Here is a 19142-nt window from a genome sequence, read left to right on the forward strand (position 1 = left end):
CTGTGGTACAAAAGTCCCTTTATTAGCATATACATTTTTTTAGTACAAATCTTGGCAGCCACTTATAAGCAGAGATAGGAAAATAGCAAAGTTCAGATCAAGATTTAGTTAAAATGAAGAGAGTTTGAAAAAAGTATAGTGCTGCTTTACAGAGTGAGCTGTTCTACTACATCTAGTCATTGTACATATGAGGATTAAATTTGAAAGGTCTAATTTTTCTTAAGTAGCACTTGAAACGTGTCTGGTCCTTAAGTATCATCAAAGTGACCTATAAAACTAGGTCTTGGAAAGTTAAACCACAGTCAATGACTGATGTTTAGTAGCACCAAGATCTCTTCATTATACATGTTTGTTTGGACAATCAGGCAGCTTCTTACTGGCTTCAACACTTTGGTTGTGGTCGTGTCAGGTTTTGTCATAACAGCAGTTTTGGCAAAATGAAATGGCTCCAAACAGAATAAACTCACCGCAGATCACAAATTTGTGCTATTTTAACTACTGCAATAACTGTACATAAAAATGAGGCATAACACCAGAAAGTTGTTTTTACTGAGGTACAAAAACAATGTTGGCTTTGTAAAACGACAGTGAGAGTCTGGGATCCGTGTACGTCTATCTCTGTACGAGTCTGACAAACGCCTGAACAAGCTGGATGAACGGCTCCTGGCCTTCGTGGCTCGCCTTGGAGCCAGGCGTGGGGGGTTTGGACTGGGTGGAGGGGAGGATGCCACTAGCCGGTGACGATGGGGAGCCTCTGCGGAAGTGGCGGGAGAGGCTTGAGAGAAGAGTGCTCTGTAGGGGAAAGAAAGGGAAAATCGGAGGTTAGAAAACGATATATATATTTGGTGCCTTATAAAGGGTATGACCAGCATTAGTGATGTCTCACCAGTTCAGAGCTGAGCTCCTGTTTGAGCCTCTGTTTGTCTCGAGGTAGGATGGAGGGATCTTTGAGACACCGAACAGCCTGAGAGATCAGCACGTAGAAACAGTTCTCCATGGTGAACATCAGCAACGACCTGAAGAAGAAAAAATTTAATTCAATCTTCTACAGCAAAACTAACAAGTGAAAGGAATCGTTTGACATTTTGAGAAATATGCTTTATGGAGTTAGATAAGATCAATACATTTGTCCATATGAAGCTACAGCCAATAGCCGACTAGCCTAGCTTAGCATAAAGACTGCAAGGAGGGAAATTTTCTCACTTCAGAGCTTGAATCTCCTCTGATGAGGCCAGCGAGACTATGCTCAAGGAAACTGGTTCCTTCTTCTTCTCCATCTGTGAACAAACACCACAAAACAATCAGGGATCTCCTGTAGGCCGACTGCAGCTGAAGTTATGTGATTATATTAGACATCTACCTCGCTCAACATGCTCAGGGCCACGTTGATGGTGGCCAGCAGGGTTCCAAACGAAGGAGCCACATCAGGGTCAAACGCCGGAGTCGTGAAGCTGAGCACAAACAAGGTTCGATACTCTGCCAAGTCCATACTCTGACACACAAGCAAGGACACAAATCAGCATTTTTTTTTATTCTCCTTCATGTTTCTGCGTTCATATCTTAGCATAAATATCAGCGGAAGTGGAAGTTTTTCATGAATAGGCAGGCTGACCTGGTCCAGGAGTATCTGGCAGCAGTCTGGAGTGAAGTGTTGCAGTGTTGCCAGAGTTTTACTGAGGATCTTCAGAAGGCTGCACTGCACAGCCAGCAGGGCCTTCTGCTCGGCTTCCTCTCTCTCCCCGCCACCACCTGCTGTCTCTTTAGATGGGGTTTGAGCGGGCCGCTGCGTCCTGGGGAGGGGACCAGGTGGCAACGCCTCACCGTTTTTAGCCTAAAGAAAACCAAAAACAAACAAAGTTGTTATTTATCTAAATAAATCCACATATTGGAGCTCTTTTACTTAATTTTTTTGTGGCAGCCAAGTTTATTTGAGAAATGTAATGATACTACAGTGCCTGTCATTAGCAAATTATATGAAAAAAGTCCTTGTTGCTGACCTGGAGGTAGTGATGAAGCATCTTCTTGCTGTGGAGCAGATACGTGCAGGTCTGGCACAGATAACACAGGTTCACCTGCACATACAGATAAATATTAAATAACTGAATGCTGAACTGAGACTGCTCTATTGCAGCTGATGTGTTATCTCGGCTGCTGTGCGGCTCTTCTCTGGACTTGCCTGTACATCTCGGAGCAGTTTGGGCAGATGAAACTGCCACTCCTTACAGAAGCTCGAGAGCTGCAGCAGGAAACCGACCGTGTGATCGGCCTCGTCTAAACACGCCAGGCTCTGCACTGTCCGCACTGCATTCAGACACTGAACAGGACAGAAAAGATGAAAATGTGTTATTATTAGACAACAAAAACATCCACATTACCAGCACACAACAAAGAAATGCAGTTATAACATTTAAGTTGAGCCCCAGTATTTAATCCTTGTTAATGCAATGAGACAACTTCCATGCCATCGCAGTCATACCTGCAGTATGCGCTCTTGATGTACTCCAACAAAGTCCAGGGCTTCGTTGATGAAGTTGTAGCGCAGAGTTTTGAGTAGACTCTCCATTAAAGACATGCAGAGGCGGTAAACCCCCGGCCAGCAGGCGGAGTCCTGGGATTTCCGGGAGAAACTCTGCTCAAAGACAGATACTGTGTTATTATATCACGTTAATGCAGTGCGTTTTGTCTGAGTCGTTAAGCAATGCTTTATCAGAAACATTGTTTCACAGAGGAACGCTATAATTTCATTTTTTATTACCTGTGACGCTCCATTTGAAGACCCCTCATAGACACTCAGAAGAGGGAGGCAGATGGTCTGGATGACTCCTGCTCCAGCAACAGCTGCTGCCCCCTGGAGGACAAATGAAGACACTCTCAATGTGTGACATCTTTAATTGATGCGAAGGATCGATTTACACACATTTGAGTATGCTGGAGGTATTCTATATATTTTTCTAGTTGTGAAAAATTCCCATGAAAGGAACAATAAATTGATCCTAGTAGCAGGTAAACGTCCAGCAAATGCACGCATGTTAAAGTAACTTTTACTTAAAAAAGTTAAATGTTCAGCTGTTTTGGAAATTGCTGAGCCCATTTAAAAACAAAACTATATAATTGCAACACATTTTAAAAGATTCATTTCTACAGAGGGAGCAAATGGACTTAGGGATAGACTAACACCATCCTTCAAACTTCACAGTAGAAAAGTGTGTTTGTGTTGTGTACCTGTGGCGTGCGGGCCAGCGTGAGCAGCAGGTGAAGTGCGGCCTCAGTGAAGTAGAGGTTGTGTTTGGATCGCAGGCTGAGCTCAACAGCGCTGAGCACCGAGGGGAGGACCGGAACCCTCCTCATCACTGAGACCCAGTGCTCACCGTCCTCATCGGTCCGACACAGCTCCTTCGCTAAATGCAGTGCTAACACACACACCTGGGATAAAAAAGAAGAGTGTAACATTAAATTCATGTTGGATTTATGCTACTCACATTTTTATTCAGTACATTTTAAACATCTCTTTGCCAATGTGTGGCCTACCCCGTCTCTTTGGTCCTTCTGTGGGCCGCGGGGAGAATCCGTCTCCATGCTGTCCTCGTCTTCCGCTGTGTCTGCCGTCTGGCTCATGTGACGAGTATTGTCAATGAGCGCCAGGGCCTCGTCTTTCACAGTCTCGCACACAGACAACAACAGCTGGGGCAGCTGGGAAATATCTCCTCCTAGTTTACAAATAAATCAATTGATGAAAACCTTGAACTACAAACTGCAGGATTAGATACAAACACAGACGACAGAAGACACACACGTCTCTTACCGTTGAGTCCCTGAATCTGCAGCACAGAAATGAGTGCAGACAAGATTTTGGCTTTGGTCCTCTCCATCATCTGCTGGTCAGCTTGCAGGACGCTCTCCAGGATCAGGGAGAGGGGAGACAGGATGTCAGGGGCTGTTGCTACCACACTGGAGACAGAAGAGAGCAGTGACAAAGTCTATTAGAGATAAAGGAGCAAGAATATTGCAAGTATGCACTGCTGACTGAGACTTAAACAAAACATGGAAGCTGTCAAAAGCATGAATACACACCTTTTCCACTGTTTGAGGAGGACGAGTAGTAGAGTGGCCATCATGGATCCAAGACGAAGACAGGGCACGGACATGGGTGTAGTCAGCTGAAAGAGAGAGAGTTGCTAAGTAAAAGAGCAGTAAAGGTCAGAGAAATACCAGACATATGTGATGCCATGATGACTTACAGCAGCTTTGGTCCCATCCAGGACGTCCATGAAAAGCTTCAGTTTGGTCGAGTCATCTGTTACCTGCATCACATCGGACTGAAAACAGAAAATATAACATTCACTGTTAGATAATTTTTTTGATATGGTCCATCTGCATGTGAGGTTTTGTGCAAAAACACCAGTGAATTTTTTTTCATGTGACTTAAAAGATGCAAGGCTAATTTTTTTTTTTTTGTTTAAAGTAAGAATAAATCAGCCAAATAAAGGCAACAGAATCAGCGGCTGCGGTGGGATTTGGACTGTTTAACGTGTGAGTCAAGAAGTGGACCCTGTTACAATGCATGAAAGACTTTAAAAAAGGAATCAGCCGGGACAAGCGGTATCATTCTTCTCATCAAACATTTGGCAAGAAAACAAGTGTACTTCCCAAAAGCTGAAATATTCCTTTGAGGCAGGCTTAACAGGGCTTTCATGTATACTCCATCAGAACTGCTTGACAGTTGGTAGAAAAGCTTCATAAACCCACTTCCCCCCACACCTTTCCAAAGTTAGATTAGAGGAGCTGTGTCCAAATATTTCTATACCCTCAAAAACCAATAAATTAATCATTCAGACCTACTGCAAGCCACAATTGGAAATGAGAAAGAGAAAGAAACAAGTTTTTTCCTGTTTTTTTTCCTGGTCTATTTCTGTCACTTTTCGATGTTAACAACAATTCATTTACCAGCTCTTCACCCATGTTAAGAACCAGTTCTGATCAAGTATACCCTGCATCCTTTATCCAAACACCTACAACACTCTAACCAGGCCTGGGTTTGCTGTAACGTACATGGCTAGTGGAAAGAATCAGCAGCATCCTCCATGCAGAGATCAACATCTGGGTCTCAGGGAAGTAACAGATGCCTTCCTCCTCCATCTCCACCACATGGCACACGAGAGACTTGACATACTGGGACCAGTACTCATATCGTCGTGCGTTGGAAAACTTCTGAAGCCCATCTTTCAGCGACTGCTCCAAAGAACCACTGTAACGACGCAGACACAATTAACATTTATTATTATATGTGAGATAAGTTGTATGTAAATGAAAGTGACAGATATGAAACACTTTTATTACATCAGGGATTCTGGGATTACCTAACAACATAGTAGATTTCCAGGCCGATGATTTTCATAACAAAAGCACACGTCTCCAGAACACATGGCTGGGGGGAAAAAATGCTCAAATTGAAATATCCGACATCCAATTACTCGTGAAATCATTATAGCTGCGGGAAAAAGGGCAAAATACCTCTGTGGTATCTGAAGGTGGGGTGAGTGTTCCAAAGAGAGGTGTTGTCAAATTTTCCCAAAACCGTTCTCTGTGCAAAAAAGCAGAAATGGATTCATCATTCTTCATTATTCAGTCTTTTAAAACACCAAGTTGCACATCTTTTTCCAGGTCAAAGTGAGATATAATGTGCTTACTTTTTACGCAAGACGGAGATGGCACTGTCTCTGCGGTCCTGCCAGAGGGCGAGGAGGAAGGCCAGGGCTGCTCGGTGGAGCAGCGGAGGACACCAATACTTTCCCTGCTGTTTGGAGTCAATCAGGTCCAACACCACATGAAGACAGCTCCACTCACCAAGCAGAAACTCCTACAGGTTAAAGCAAAGTACACGTCGATATTTTGAATCCAGATTCAGCACTACTCAAAGTAAAACTAAATACATTTCACTGTATCACTACACATCATACCTTTGACCCTTCTTTGCCATCCTTGACTTCCAGGTTTAGGAAAAGCTCAATGAGGCCGGGCTGGGTTTCCACAGCAACCGTGAGGAACTCAAGGATCATGACCTTGATCCTCATGTCTTCCGTCTTGCTCTGCAGCCGGGTGAGGAACGCATCGCGGATGGCTGCTGCGTCACTACCAAGGCAAGCGTAGACTGACATGGGAGCCACCTACAGATAAAATATGAGTTCAGTGTCAATACTTCCCAAATACTGGCCAGGGACAAAACAAGGGTGGATCAGAAAGAGTAAATAAAAGGCCCCAGGTCATTATTTGATTCATCAAAAGCCCTTACTGTGGCCAGCCTTTTGAGCAGCTGGATTGCCAGGCGAGGCAGCGCTGGATCATGTTTGTGGTAAATATACTTGGCCAGGACAACGATGAGATTGTTGCCATGGCCACCGTGTTGCGTCAGGGCCTGCTCGAGAGGGGACACCACGTCAGACGGCGGCTTCAGGCGGATGACGTTGTTGGTGACAGAGAAGGCCAGTTTGACTGTCTGGATCAGGATTTGACCGGGACCCTCAGAGCCACAGCTGGGAAACACAGAGAGAAAATATAACGATTGAATTTCCTAACATGACAACACAATTTTCAGTCGATGACAAAATATGGAACATTTGGGATAATTATATGAAAACATAACGAGGACAACAGGGTCTGTTCACCTGCTTGGCTGTGCAGCCAGGACTACATCGATGGTGTCGACTCCAACTCCCATAATATTGACGACTGCCTGTCCAGCCTCAGTGTTTGCCAGGCTGTAGATGCACAGAGACTGCAGGGTGGGGGTGCTGCGTCAAGAAAGAAAAGAATAAATCAACTTAAAAAAAAAAAAAAATCAACAGCCAAATCAGGGTAGCAGCCAACAATGGTTTTCATCATTGATAAATCGTTTGGTCAATGGAAAGTTGAGACATTCAGGTCTTTGTTTTGTCCAAAAGCCAAAACACTGTATTTAGTTTACTATCATACGAACAAAAAAAGAACATTTGAAAGCGGGAAATAGTATATTTTTGTCAATTCTTTTAAATAAGTCTATCAATGCATAGGTGAAAAGTAAAATTCTATCTATGCATTAGCAAATTATACAATTGTTAATTTCTAAATGAACCATTTTCAGACGCAGATATGGTTATTTTCATTATTATCATTCCCACCAGCCTGTTTGTAGGATTTGACTGAATTTACATAAAACAGTTTAAACAGACGTACCTGCCCTGATCCTCTCCCTCTGGGCTCAGATTGAGGATGGCATGGATCAGCTCCAAAATGAGACAACCTTCAGCAACATAAAAAAAAAGTGTTTATTTAGTTTTACATCCATTTCCATTCTGAAAGAAAGAAACTCACAACCATTGTCATATCAGACATGTTCCCTTACCTATCCTCTCCCTGACTCCATAGGTGTTGTAACGCCACTTATGGTAGGTGGGAAGCATCTCCTTCAACACCAGCAACACACAGGGGACCAGGCCTTTGTTCTGAGTGCTGCCAAGCTGACCCTGAAATTTACCAACAGGGAGAAGAAGAGAGATAAGATGTACATAATAGCAGCGGGACAACACATTTATAGATTCATTTTGTATAAAAATCCCAATGTTTAACAGTTGTTTACATCTAATTTGGTAAAAACTGTTACTACCTTGACCAGAGTTGTAATGAGACGAAGGAAGGCAATGGTCACAGCGTACTCCCCCCTTGGCTGCTCAATCTGGACCAGTAGGTTGCCATAGTTACCTGCCTTCATCCCTTCAGCACTAGAACAAAAAACAGTTGTGTTTAATACTTTATATTACCCCCCAGAAATAAAAGTCTGATGTTTGGCAGACAAATTAAACATTGGGCAGCACACACACACTGAGCTTTTAAAATTACCTCACACACTGAGCCATGTTGGTCAAAGGGTTGGAGGCGAAGGGGAGGAAGCCTGTGTGGTGCAGACTGGACCACACCTGAATGTAAAAGAAAAACAAACAAACAAAAAAAAAAACGAAGATATATAAGAGGTGTGTTTGGAGGATTCAAGAACAGTGACTTTAAATCTTCGATTTTACTTTCTGTTCACACTACAAGCACCCAGCACACCAACCTTCCCAGGCATCCTTGCAGCCAGTACGGAGAGGCAGTTCACGCAGGAGGCGATCACATCCACTGGAGGATTGATGACCGATGTTAACCTAACACACAGTAAAACACACAGATTAAAAGATAAATGAATTACTTGTTTACAGTCAAGACTGTTTCACGTACACTTTAGTGTTTGGTGGGTATGCCTCCCTAAAGCTAGTTTACCTCTGCAGTAACATGTAGATGCGTGAAGTGAGAGGCAACAGACAATCTGACACAGTCCAGTCTGTGCTGATGATCTTATGGACCAGATCAAGGATGGGCTTCACACGTGCACAGTGAGCTAAAACATCTGGAAGAAAGAAAAGCAAAAAAACAGACATAAACTTGGCTGAAAAAAATTCAATCAGATGACATAATGAAAAACATTTGCTAGATTAGGTAAATATATCTCATCTTAAATTATGTTTCAGTTAAAGCATCTTAATTACAAATTCTGCAGCCCTGACAGAAATACATTTTTTAAAACAATTCTGGGATTCCTTCTGCAATAACAGTTAGCAGTTACTGAGGTGATATGCTGCTCAATTTGTATTAAGTATGAGTTCGACAGATGGCCAATTCTTATATATAAACACATTTAAAGGATTTAACCATCTGCTTGTAAGAATGTACAACCAGCTGCGTACCTGCAGTTGAAACCACGTGGAGCAGCATCTCCACCTCACAGGTGAAGAGAGTCCAGGAGCTGTAGGAGTGCTCCCACCGAACCACGTAGCCTTGCTCCCCTCCAATCATCACCTGGCCCAACACTCCCTGTGGCATCCAGAGGTTAGTCTGCCCTGTGCCTGATGGTTGAGACGAAATGTTAGAGTGGAGGTGCTTCATGAAAAATCTTAACTCTTCTATAATTACGCCTAATATCACCAGACATTTTTGGGCACACTAAATCTATACCCACATTAAAATCTCAGTGTTACAACCAAACAAACTCACCAAGAGGGTAGAGGAGTTTTGGTGTCTGTCTCCTCCAAAGTGTCTCATCATCCTTGGAGATGATATCGTTTGGTTTATGCTTGTAAACTTGGGTATAGAAGGACATCTTATCCAAAAAGTTGTACACCTGCCAGACAAAAATAATAATAATTAAACCAATTACATTAGGCAAAGAAGAGCATATAAAATATTTATGTATGTGTGTAATCTACCTTTTTAACGGTCGACTTGTTTGAAAGAAGTGCAGTTAGAAGCTGTAACAGTGGTCCAATCTTATGAGGAAACATCCCGACTGCACTGTCCAGGATCATTCCCAATCCCATGTTCGGTTTCTGGATTTTAAAAAAATCGACAAAAAGTAAAGACCGTCAACATTTTTTTGTTTTTATCCAAAGTTATCTCTGATGAACCTTCTCATTTTTGTTTTTTTCTCACCATTTCCCAAAAGACTTCAGCCAGATTGGGAGCAGAGAGGACCTCACAGGCAGCATCTATCAGGTGGGAGCACTGTGTCGCCACACCGTCAGTCTGTCACATGCATTATGACACAAGAAGTTGTTAACATCGGTTACAAATATGGATGTGACTGAGGCACAATAAACATGACATACACATATATAAAAACATGTGAAATCTGGATGTATACCTGTAGGCTTTCCTCTTCAAAAGAGGTGATGACAAATGAGAGGAGACCGTAGATACACATCTTTGCTGTGCTTGCTGTGCACTGGAGGGAATGAGTCAAAGAGTGGTATTATTTAATGTAGTATAACAATACAAATACATATCTGAGCAGAGACACGGGTGCCTACTGTTTGTGATGCTGTGTCACATATTTTATCAGAAAAAATGTGAGGGTTTTTAGAGTTAGAATGACAATAAAGGCATCCCAATTGTCAGTGAAGATGTATATCTTCTCACTTAAATGTCTGGCTGCGCTGCAGATATAAACCACAGCTTGAGGGACATGATTATGCAACCAGAATTGATTTAGCTCAGATTCTGCCTATAAACTCATCCTGTGCAGCGTGTTTTCCTACTGACAGGTGGTTTTCATTCTAGCCCTCTCGTTAGAGACTAGTTTATGTCTGAGGCCCCATGTGATTAAATTTAACTACCTGGTAAAGAAAAGCAGAAGCACGCTGAATCCTGACAACAAAATCCATGGCTGTTTGGCCTTTGATTCAAGTGTGGATTAAGAACTTGTGAATGGACTTCCTTCACTTGATGTAGTTCTACCCAGACATTTAAGCAGTTTAAGGAATGGTAGCAGTGGTGAGGCAAAACTGTGAAACGGTTTTAATGTAGTAGCTGAGACAAGACAGTATACATTAAAGGCACGGTTTTGTCTGTGTGTGCCTGTGTTCTCTTACGTTATTCCCTGAGACTCCGAGACCTTTCAGCATAGTAGAAATGTACTTGAACACCCCCAGCTGCAGGGCGGTGTTGCCTATCCTCCTGATCACAGGGCTGGTCTCGTCTGGTCGCAGAGTGTGTCTCAACAGGACCCAGGCCAGCAGCACAGGCCCGTGATGAGGGATATCACCAAATGTCAGCAGCAGCTGATCCATCTCCTGAAAGAAACAGAGGAAATACGGTTTCAGAAATAATTTTCTGTGATTTGGATGAATGAACATTAAACTAGGGATTGGATGAGGTCATTAATAACATTTAGTCATTTAAAAAGGGCCACTCTTTCTTTTGAAATACAGAGTTTTTTCCTGAAAAGCTTTGGGCCAAATTTAGCTCATTGTTTGGATTTTTTTCAGTATTATCGCGCTACAGTTGCATTACGTCGTATGCACAGACTCTGGTCGAACCTTGATGACATCAGGAGCACTGGAGAACTGATGTTGTTCCGTACGGTCTTCCAGGGCACACTTGTGCAGGAAGTCTATGTCCATTCCCTCAACCAGGATGAGAGAGCTCAAATATCTGCAGGCCAGAGAAACATACAGGACATGAAATACTATACAAGGAATGAAATATTAAAGAATGTACTTGATATTACAATACTACAAATTCCCCAGATCCCACTCAGATCAAGCATCTGTGGGATGTGCTGGAAAAAGTCAGATCCATGGAGGCCCCCCCCCAAAATATTCAATATTCAGCTTCTCAGATTATCTCAAAGATTTGTAATTATGTAGACAGTGATGCAGACATTTTATTTACACTTCCCGGAGGAAGATATATCGTTTTAACACTATGAGGTTCCCTTACCCGATGCGGTCAACCAATGCGTCCATGCTCTTGTCTACTAAGTGTCTGTTGGTCTGCCGCAAACCAAAGCCTTGTTCTTTGAACATTTTGGTGAAGCCGAGCAGGTCGGATGGGCTCATCTCAAAGTAGGCGTAATACAGAAAGATGATCTCCAGCAGCAGCGACTGTTCTCTCAGACACTGGAGGAACCATAGTGACACCTGCCTCTCCGTCTATAAAAAAATTAAAATTAAATTAAATATAATTTTACATCCTTTGACAAATATCACTGTCAGTTCTGAACTTCAAGTCAAACAGAACAAACGTGAGTAATATTTATGTATGATCGAGGTAATTGTAGGTCGTAATGGCCAAATGTGAAGCAAATCGAATTATCACCATGAGGTTTCCATGAGTTTCCCATGTTGGTGCTTCTGCTTTGAAGAGCTTCTCAAACTGTGACTGGTAGTTGCTCACCAGGTCCTTCTCCAGTTTATTTACACAGTTACTGTACTCAGCCTGGACAGAAACAAACACACTCAGAGTTATGTTACAGAAGAAAGAAAAACTAGATGTATTTTCAGTGAGAAATACACAAACAGTGTTCTTTTAATTTTCTTATGTGACCCAAATCCAGCTGCTTCTCACCCTGTAGGGATGTCGTTCATCCTGAAAGTATGTCAGCAAGAGCAGGACACATCTGAGCAGACACATACGCTCATCGTAGTAATAGTCAGCAATCTGTGAACACACACACACACACACACACACACACACACAGAGTAGGTCATACTTTTTGGATTAAATATTGAAATGTAACTGAGCTGAATCAAGTGTAACTATTCAGCCAGTGTTAACGACTGCTGATTGCTGTACTCACCTTCAGCAGCAATGCCTGGCTCTGTCGCTCATCCTTGAGAACAACCTGTATGAAAGACTCCGTTAGCCACCAGCTGAATATCTTTAACAACACTTTCTAACAATCTTGGCGTCTTTTGATCCTCATGCAAAAAGGTGACCTTAATCAAAGTCACTACAATAAAAAACATTAAAAATTTCTCAATACTATCATTTTTCTGTAAAAGCTGCACATGGCAGTAGCTTTTTTTGTGTGCTGCAAAAGTGCACCAAGATTTCAGACACAAATGTCATCACAGCTATGAAAAAAAAAAACGAAGTGAGAACAGACACCTTTAACGAATCACGGGTTCCTCTGTAGTCCTCCTGTAGGTAGCACTGTAACAGCTGCACACTCTGCTGCTCATCAAGACCCTGTAAGATTATTAAAGCATTAACTTATGATCAAATCATGAAATGCAACACCAAATGAACCCATGAATTCAAGTCTAACTCTTACCAATAGTTTGCTGATCCTCAGACCAAAATCCTTCAATGGCTGTGCAACATCTTTGTTGTCCTTCACTTTCCCAGCAGAGGATGAGCTAGAACAAGTGATTCTGACATTTACTCTTTTGGTTGTAATGAATAACAGTGCATTTGATGTTAGGATCAAACTGTGACATACCTGGGTGGCTTGTAGTAATTGAGTCCTTGATGCAGTCTGTCCCAGTGTCTGTCAAGTTCTGCCTCTATCTGTGCCTGTGCCCGTCAAAAGTTTCATAATAAGAATATAGAAAATCATTATGTCATTCAGGCTAGTGTGACACTGTCTAAATACCAATATACTGTCAGCGGACAACAAATACATTTCTGTGATTTTGGTACAACCAAACTCAGTCAGAAAAAAAGAAGTTGAGATGGAAGATGAAGATGTGTCAAGAAGACATACCGGTTCTCGCAATGCGGATCTTCCTAGCAGTATGGTCCATAATTCTCGACAGCTCCTAAGAGACAAACAGGGGAATTTTAGCAAAGTGATCATATATATTAATGTATAAAACACGGGTAAGAAGCAGTCAGTAGTCAGTTCATCCGGGTGTGAAGGTACAATTTCATCTAACAGGTTTTAGGCGGATTAGGGTGGGCAATATGTCAACAAACACTGAGATGATATACATGTGTCAACCCTCATTTTTCATACCATTTACACTATGGCAGCTATTCTTTTAATCTCTCTGTTAAAGTATTTTGATCTGTCAAATATTTAGCTGGATAAACCGGGGCAGGGCACCAGGGTGCAACTATCTTGGTCGAATATGCGGCAAAAAATCTGTCAAGTGCAACTTAAGCCTGAAATTTAATTAACATGCATTATTAGGTGCACCTAAATGAAAACATTGGGCACTCCAGTACCACCAGTCTGAAAATCTGGAAGGAGAAACATTTCTGACGGGTAGTAATACCTATAATCAGCTTAAACAAAATGTAACCAACAGCCATATGTCATGACATTAAAATACACATGTATAATAAAGTATTTTTCCATAAATCAGCTGTGAAACAATTTTTGTAAACACTTTTACAGAGAGTCGGTGGACTATTTGTGTCACTACATCTCAAAACTAATGGAAAAATATAATGAATATAACACGTGTTGAAGCCCTTAATACGGCTGGCTGTGTCTGTTGTGTTGCTGTGCTCTTTATAGCTCATTCATTGTAAAGCTCATAGGATGCATTTTCAAATGCTCTCCTTTAATGTTACACCTCCATCAATTTCCATAATAGATCACTTGTCTGTTCACATTAACTGACTGAGAAATACGCATTATACGATGTATTAACAAGTTGAAGGCTGGATAGTTTCAGTGGCAGCTAGTGGGTGTGTTTTCAAACTGTGCAGAGGCGATAGGTAATATTTTCCATTCAAATAATCTGAGCTAATGTACTAAGTCATTGTCCTATCTGCCTAAACACTAGCGTTAGCCTCTGCTACTTTGTCACAACCAACTATTGTATTATTTTAAGCGACCAAGCGTGGCATATAGGCATTTTAACGAGAAACGTACGCACTTATATTATTTAATTAACCAGATGTATATTTCAGAAGTCATCACGCTGTTGTTGACATGCGGCTGACACACCGCGTTCCTGTGAAGCCATTCAAATGTTCAACTGTTAGCAGCTGCTAAGCTAGGTTAGCGTGGTGCTAACAGCTCAAAAGACACACTGTCAAACATAAACGTTGCTGCAGATCAGACTAAATACGAACTTAATAAGCAGCCACGCTTTGTAGAAATGTCTACTCACTGATGGATACTTTTAAAAACTATTTAAATGAGGTGGACGTTAACTAAAGTTTGTTGCTATCTGCCTACCTGACGCTCATCTCCGATTCCGCCATCTTCGTTCCTGCCTTGTGATTGGTTGTTGTGCCGCGTCGTCATTATCGTCATAGGCCCGTTCTTCTTCTTCGTCGCCGCCGTCTTCTTTTTCATCAAGCGAGCGCCATCTTGTGGAGTGAAGTAATTATAGCTTTATTTCTAAATCCAGTCACTAAATTCTTCCAAAACCGTCTTATAAACAAAAAATAACGCATAATTAAGCGTAACGTATGCCTTTTACTTATCTATAACCTGGCATGAGTATATTTTCGTTTATGCTATGCTAAAATGGTCGGTTAATGTTTAATATTGAACTTGCTATAATGTAAATAAGGGCGTAGCTAGCTTTGTTTTTAAAGTTACATATTCAATATGCGCTTTCTTAACGTCACAAAATAAATATTTACGCATAATATTTGAAAAAACAAACCAAAAACAAACCAAAACCACGCCTTTAAGAGACATTTTTTTACGGTTGTACCACGTGATACAGCTGTCAAATATGGCCCCTTCCTACTGGGTGTGAGCAACGGGACAGCTGACAAAGGAAAGGAATCTGTCAAAAAAAGGACGGCACCGAGTCATATCACAGCACACCTTCGTCCAGATAACACTGCACTAATGTGGTACGTACGCATGTCTTTGTCAACCTGGGTTTCATTTCCATTCTGCCGGCAGTTTGCTCCTGTGGCGTTATGCTAACTCGGTGGAGTCAGCTGTATTTCTGTCGTTAGCTTGATGCTGTCCGAGGTTGCAGCATCCTTGGCTTGCGGAGCTGGCCCCACTCGGCTGTTTTAGCACGGGTGTGAGAGATGACTCCGTTTCGCCATGTTCGTCAGATGTTGATGGCCATGTGTAAAAACCTCCACAGCCGATTCAGCTCACCAGAAGACAATCCCATCTTCTAACCCCCACAGGAACAAAAGGTTACAGCTGATGTAGAAAGGGCATGCATTTCTCCTGGGGTCTCGTTCACGTGCTTAGAGAGCTGTGTGGATTTCACACAGGCTGGGTAAATGTTCAGTGTGGCCATAGTTCACGACAGAAAGCAGATAAAGCATGAGCAAGGTTCTCTGTTAATATTAGCTAAGATGACTCATGAACTCAGTGCACCCGGTCTCACAGCAACTCAGCTCATTATGGTATTTTGTGATGTTTTTGAATGGTAACCTCACTGATTTCATTCCCCCTCTCTTTTTTTCTAGATATCCTCAGCAAGAGAAAAATAGCTGCCAAACGATGAAGTGTGCCAGAGAGAGGAACTGACAGAAGAAGGCCTTCTTTGTTGCAGACCATCTGTTCAGATCAAACACTCCTCCCTCCCTGTGAGCTTCCACCCTGCAGTCATGCAGATCAATCCAGTGTACGTGGAGTCCTCCGTGGTTTTGGCTGTGGTGCTGTGTGTCCACATGGCGCTGTGGAACCAGCACTCCTGGTGCAGCATCGCCCTCTTCATCCAGGCTTTCTACGTACAGCACAAATGGGACCGTCTGCTCAGGTCGGGGGGCGCCGTGTTCCAGTTTCGTCCCACAGCGAACAGCGGCATCGTCCCGGCCTCCATGGTGATGCCTTTGCTGGGCCTGGCGCTGAGAGAAAAGTGCTCTGCCTCAGGGAATGTCTACTTTGAGCGCTTCTCCATGGTGGTCACCATCACAGGCATGATGCTGGCTCTGTTTCTCTCCCTGATCGCGCTGGGCATCACGAGGCCCGTACCCACCAACACTTGCGTGATCGCAGGCATGGCTGGCAGCGCGATTCTCTACACGACCAAACAGACGCTGACGGTGTCTGAGGTCATTGAGGTCTTAGAGGTGCTGCTGATCTTCGTTTATCTCAGCCTGATTGTGCTTTACCTGCTGCCACGCTGCTTCACACCTGGAGAGGCACTCCTCATTGTCGGTGGAATCAGTTTCATCGTCAACCAGCTCATCAAGCGCTCCCTGAACCTGGCAGAGGTCAAAGGTGATCCAGTGAACTATTTCCTACCAGTTGTAGTGGTGGGGTCGCTGCTGCTGGGCGTTTTCTTCGCCCTGCTCTTCTGCTTCATGGAGTCGGAGACTTGGGTGTCATCACTCTTCTTTCACATGATGACAGCGGTTCTGGGCCTGGGAATCCTCATGCCGTGGCTCTCATTGTTCATCGGCCGGCACCCCATCATGTGGCTGCTGGACTTTGTCACGTTAAATGACAGGAGACTCTGTCTGCTGGGGTACTGGGTGTTCCTGGCTGTCGTGGCCACTTGTGTTGTGTTACACCAGAACTACCAGCGCCAGTCAGGGTCCAAGAAGCACCAGGCCTCGACTGTTGTCAGGAAGTACTTCCATCTGATCGTAGTGGCCACATACGTTCCGGGGCTGATATACGACCGGCAGCTGCTTCACGTTGCATCTGTGGGTTGTTTGGCGGTTTTCTTGTTCCTGGAGTACTCGCGTTACTTTCGGATCAAGCCGCTGGGTCAGCTGCTCAGGCAGGTGCTCACCTTGTTCCTGGATGAGCGGGACTCTGGGCCTCTCATCCTGACCCATGTCTACCTGCTGCTGGGCATGTCTCTGCCCATATGGCTGTTCCCCAGTCCCTGCGCCCCCAAGGGGATACTTCCCGGTGCAGGCGGCCTGGTGCCATATGCAGGTGTGCTGGCCGTTGGGGTCGGAGACACTGTGGCGTCTGTGTTCGGCAGCACCATGGGGGAAATCCGCTGGCCCGGCACAAAGAAAACCATGGAGGGGACGGCAACATCTGTGTTCGCACAGATCATCGCCGTCGCCATGTTTCTCATCTTTGATGGAAGCATCAATCTAAACTCCACCTACTCATGGATTGTTGGCTCCATCACTCTGGTGGCCATGCTGGAAGCCTACACCTCCCAAATAGACAACCTCCTCCTCCCACTCTACCTCTTCATCCTGCTGTTGCTTTGACTGGACAGATGGCAACAAAAACAAATCCCCATTACTGGACTAAGCTCTTTCTGAGGGGAGAAAGAGTTGAATTTGGCAAAAACAAATGTATTAAAAATATAGTAGAAGTTCTAGAAGTCCCTTTTAGGAATCAGTCGATTTCATCAAAACGGGGAGTCATTTTTACTAGCACAAGAAAGAAATAGATAAAAGCTTAATCGACGAGTTAATTGACGTTAATGTCAACAAACCGATGTGGCAGCAGACGTGATGATAGCATGACATTAGAGTCTGTCGCCCTCAGATCACGGGTCATTTCAGTATCAGTTGCTTTGAGAAATGAGACGGTGACGAGTTGCGAAATATTCTTTGAGTCATGTCTGCAGTGCCGCAGTGGTGTATGGTTTCTTTTGCGTCACTGTCCTGGCGGCGAGGTACTCGACTATGACACCAACCACTCCTGAATTATGCAACAGGAGATAGTATCAGCAAAGCGGATAAATGTCCTTTAAACACTAACAGACGTATATACGCTGCTAAACGGCAAATCAATGAGGTTTTCCTGTCTTTTCCCAAATTGATACATGCCTTTGTATTGCCTTTGAAGAACATTATTTAAAGTTAGCTTATTGATGTCTTTTTCTTAACCAACGTTTTTGTTATTAGATTATTTTGCCTCCCCGATGGCAATATGAAGTACTTACTGCTGAAAATATTTGCCTTAAGAAGTATATTTTCTATCACACATTACCTACTGTTGTAGATGCTGTAGATGAAAGCATGAGCAGCCCCTCTCGACTCTTCTTTATAAGGGCTGATTTTTACTTCAATATGGCAAAAACTCACTATGCTCCTGCATGACAATAATGTGAAACTCAGTACTGTAACACGTACACAGGTATACTACAGTATATTTTTGTTTGGTAAACTGACTTTGCTTAATATTTCTGAGGTTCGATGGGACCCGTTAAAGATAGACTTAATATATACATTTCCTTGTGATACTGAGCCTACAAACCCTGCAAAGTTTTGGAGTCTGTAGATACGCTTTGGGCCAAAACGATGAACATAAGGCCCTTTCTTTTGAGCATTTTGTGCCACAATTTATTGAATATATGCTTTATAGAATTAAACTCAAATGTCATCAGGTTTCATCTCATCATTCTTAGATGAGGATGCTACAGTTTATAACCTGAAACTTGTTTTCGGCATGAATTAATGAACAACCTTTTCTTTATGTTCATCTGTAAAAGTTCTTTGGTGTTTTTATGTTGTAACAATTTATTAGCATGATCCTAATAGTATGTTGTTTTTGCCATCATCCTTACATTTATTAAAAAAAATGTAATATTGCATGTTGAGTGCATCAGAGAAGGAAGATGACGTTGATATGCCTCCTGTTTTTGTCCAATTTGTTCAATTCCCACTTGATGTTTGAGAAGTGCGACTGACTGATGACATGAACATTACTTACCCTTTCATTTATCAGCTTGAGTTAAAGTTGACATGAAAGGTTTGAAAGTTGTGATTAATAATCATTTGTTCCCAATTTTGTTGTTTTTCGTTCAAAATACGTCTTACAATGAAAGTACTTGAAAACAGAAATGCTCACTGTTGTCTGTAGAAAAAAAGAAATAGGAATCTGCCATCTCATTTTGACACAGAGTCGTAACGATGATCTTGAACAATAATAACGCTGGTTGGTGACGATGTTGGAGAGGAGCTGCTGAATAAAAGTATATCTAAAGATCAAGTTGCAT

At 42.8% G+C, this 19142-nt stretch overlaps 2 protein-coding genes across 2 annotated transcripts; one reads left to right on the top strand and one right to left on the bottom strand.

Moving 5' to 3' along the window:
- Nucleotide 1: 1 nt before the first annotated feature.
- Nucleotides 2-14517, bottom strand: nup188 (nucleoporin 188). The gene is made up of 43 exons (XM_084382717.1): nt 14480-14517; nt 13052-13106; nt 12788-12861; nt 12620-12704; nt 12454-12534; nt 12143-12187; nt 11911-12003; nt 11662-11781; nt 11284-11495; nt 10881-10995; nt 10434-10634; nt 9707-9787; nt 9496-9588; nt 9273-9392; nt 9061-9187; nt 8754-8912; nt 8290-8416; nt 8087-8174; nt 7873-7949; nt 7640-7754; nt 7379-7499; nt 7210-7276; nt 6663-6788; nt 6290-6530; nt 5958-6164; nt 5688-5857; nt 5512-5581; nt 5358-5425; nt 5050-5245; nt 4239-4316; nt 4072-4157; nt 3803-3948; nt 3529-3707; nt 3223-3423; nt 2756-2848; nt 2477-2629; nt 2177-2314; nt 1998-2072; nt 1613-1831; nt 1361-1492; nt 1204-1277; nt 887-1016; nt 2-792 (listed from the first exon to the last, which is right to left on the bottom strand). The coding sequence occupies exons 1-43, from the start codon at nt 14503-14505 to the stop codon at nt 613-615; spliced, it is 5244 nt and encodes a 1747-aa protein (XP_084238843.1). The 5' UTR covers nt 14506-14517; the 3' UTR covers nt 2-612.
- Nucleotides 14518-14604: 87 nt separating this feature from the next.
- dolk (dolichol kinase) lies at nt 14605-19135 on the top strand. Its single transcript, XM_084382719.1, has 2 exons — nt 14605-15111; nt 15691-19135. Exon 2 carries the CDS (start codon nt 15832-15834, stop codon nt 17401-17403), a length of 1572 nt encoding a protein of 523 aa, XP_084238845.1. The 5' UTR covers nt 14605-15111; nt 15691-15831; the 3' UTR covers nt 17404-19135.
- Nucleotides 19136-19142: the final 7 nt, after the last annotated feature.

Source organism: Pagrus pagrus (genome assembly GCF_965226575.1).
Source record: "Pagrus pagrus genome assembly, chromosome: 19".
Taxonomy (NCBI): domain Eukaryota; kingdom Metazoa; phylum Chordata; class Actinopteri; order Spariformes; family Sparidae; genus Pagrus; species Pagrus pagrus.

What these genes read in the sequence shown, in the direction of transcription:
- nup188 (XM_084382717.1), bottom strand. Translation starts at nt 14,505, where the DNA reads ATGGCGGAATCGGAGATGAGCGTCAG. An exon ending in TCGGAGTCTCAGGGAATAAC is followed by an intron (nt 9,788 to 10,433) that starts GTAAGAGAACAC and finishes CATTCCCTCCAG; the next exon opens with TGCACAGCAAGCACAGCAAA. An exon ending in CTGAAGTCTTTTGGGAAATG is followed by an intron (nt 9,393 to 9,495) that starts GTGAGAAAAAAA and finishes TTTAAAATCCAG; the next exon opens with AAACCGAACATGGGATTGGG.
- dolk (XM_084382719.1), top strand. Translation starts at nt 15,832, where the DNA reads ATGCAGATCAATCCAGTGTACGTGGAGTCCTCCGTGGTTTTGGCTGTG.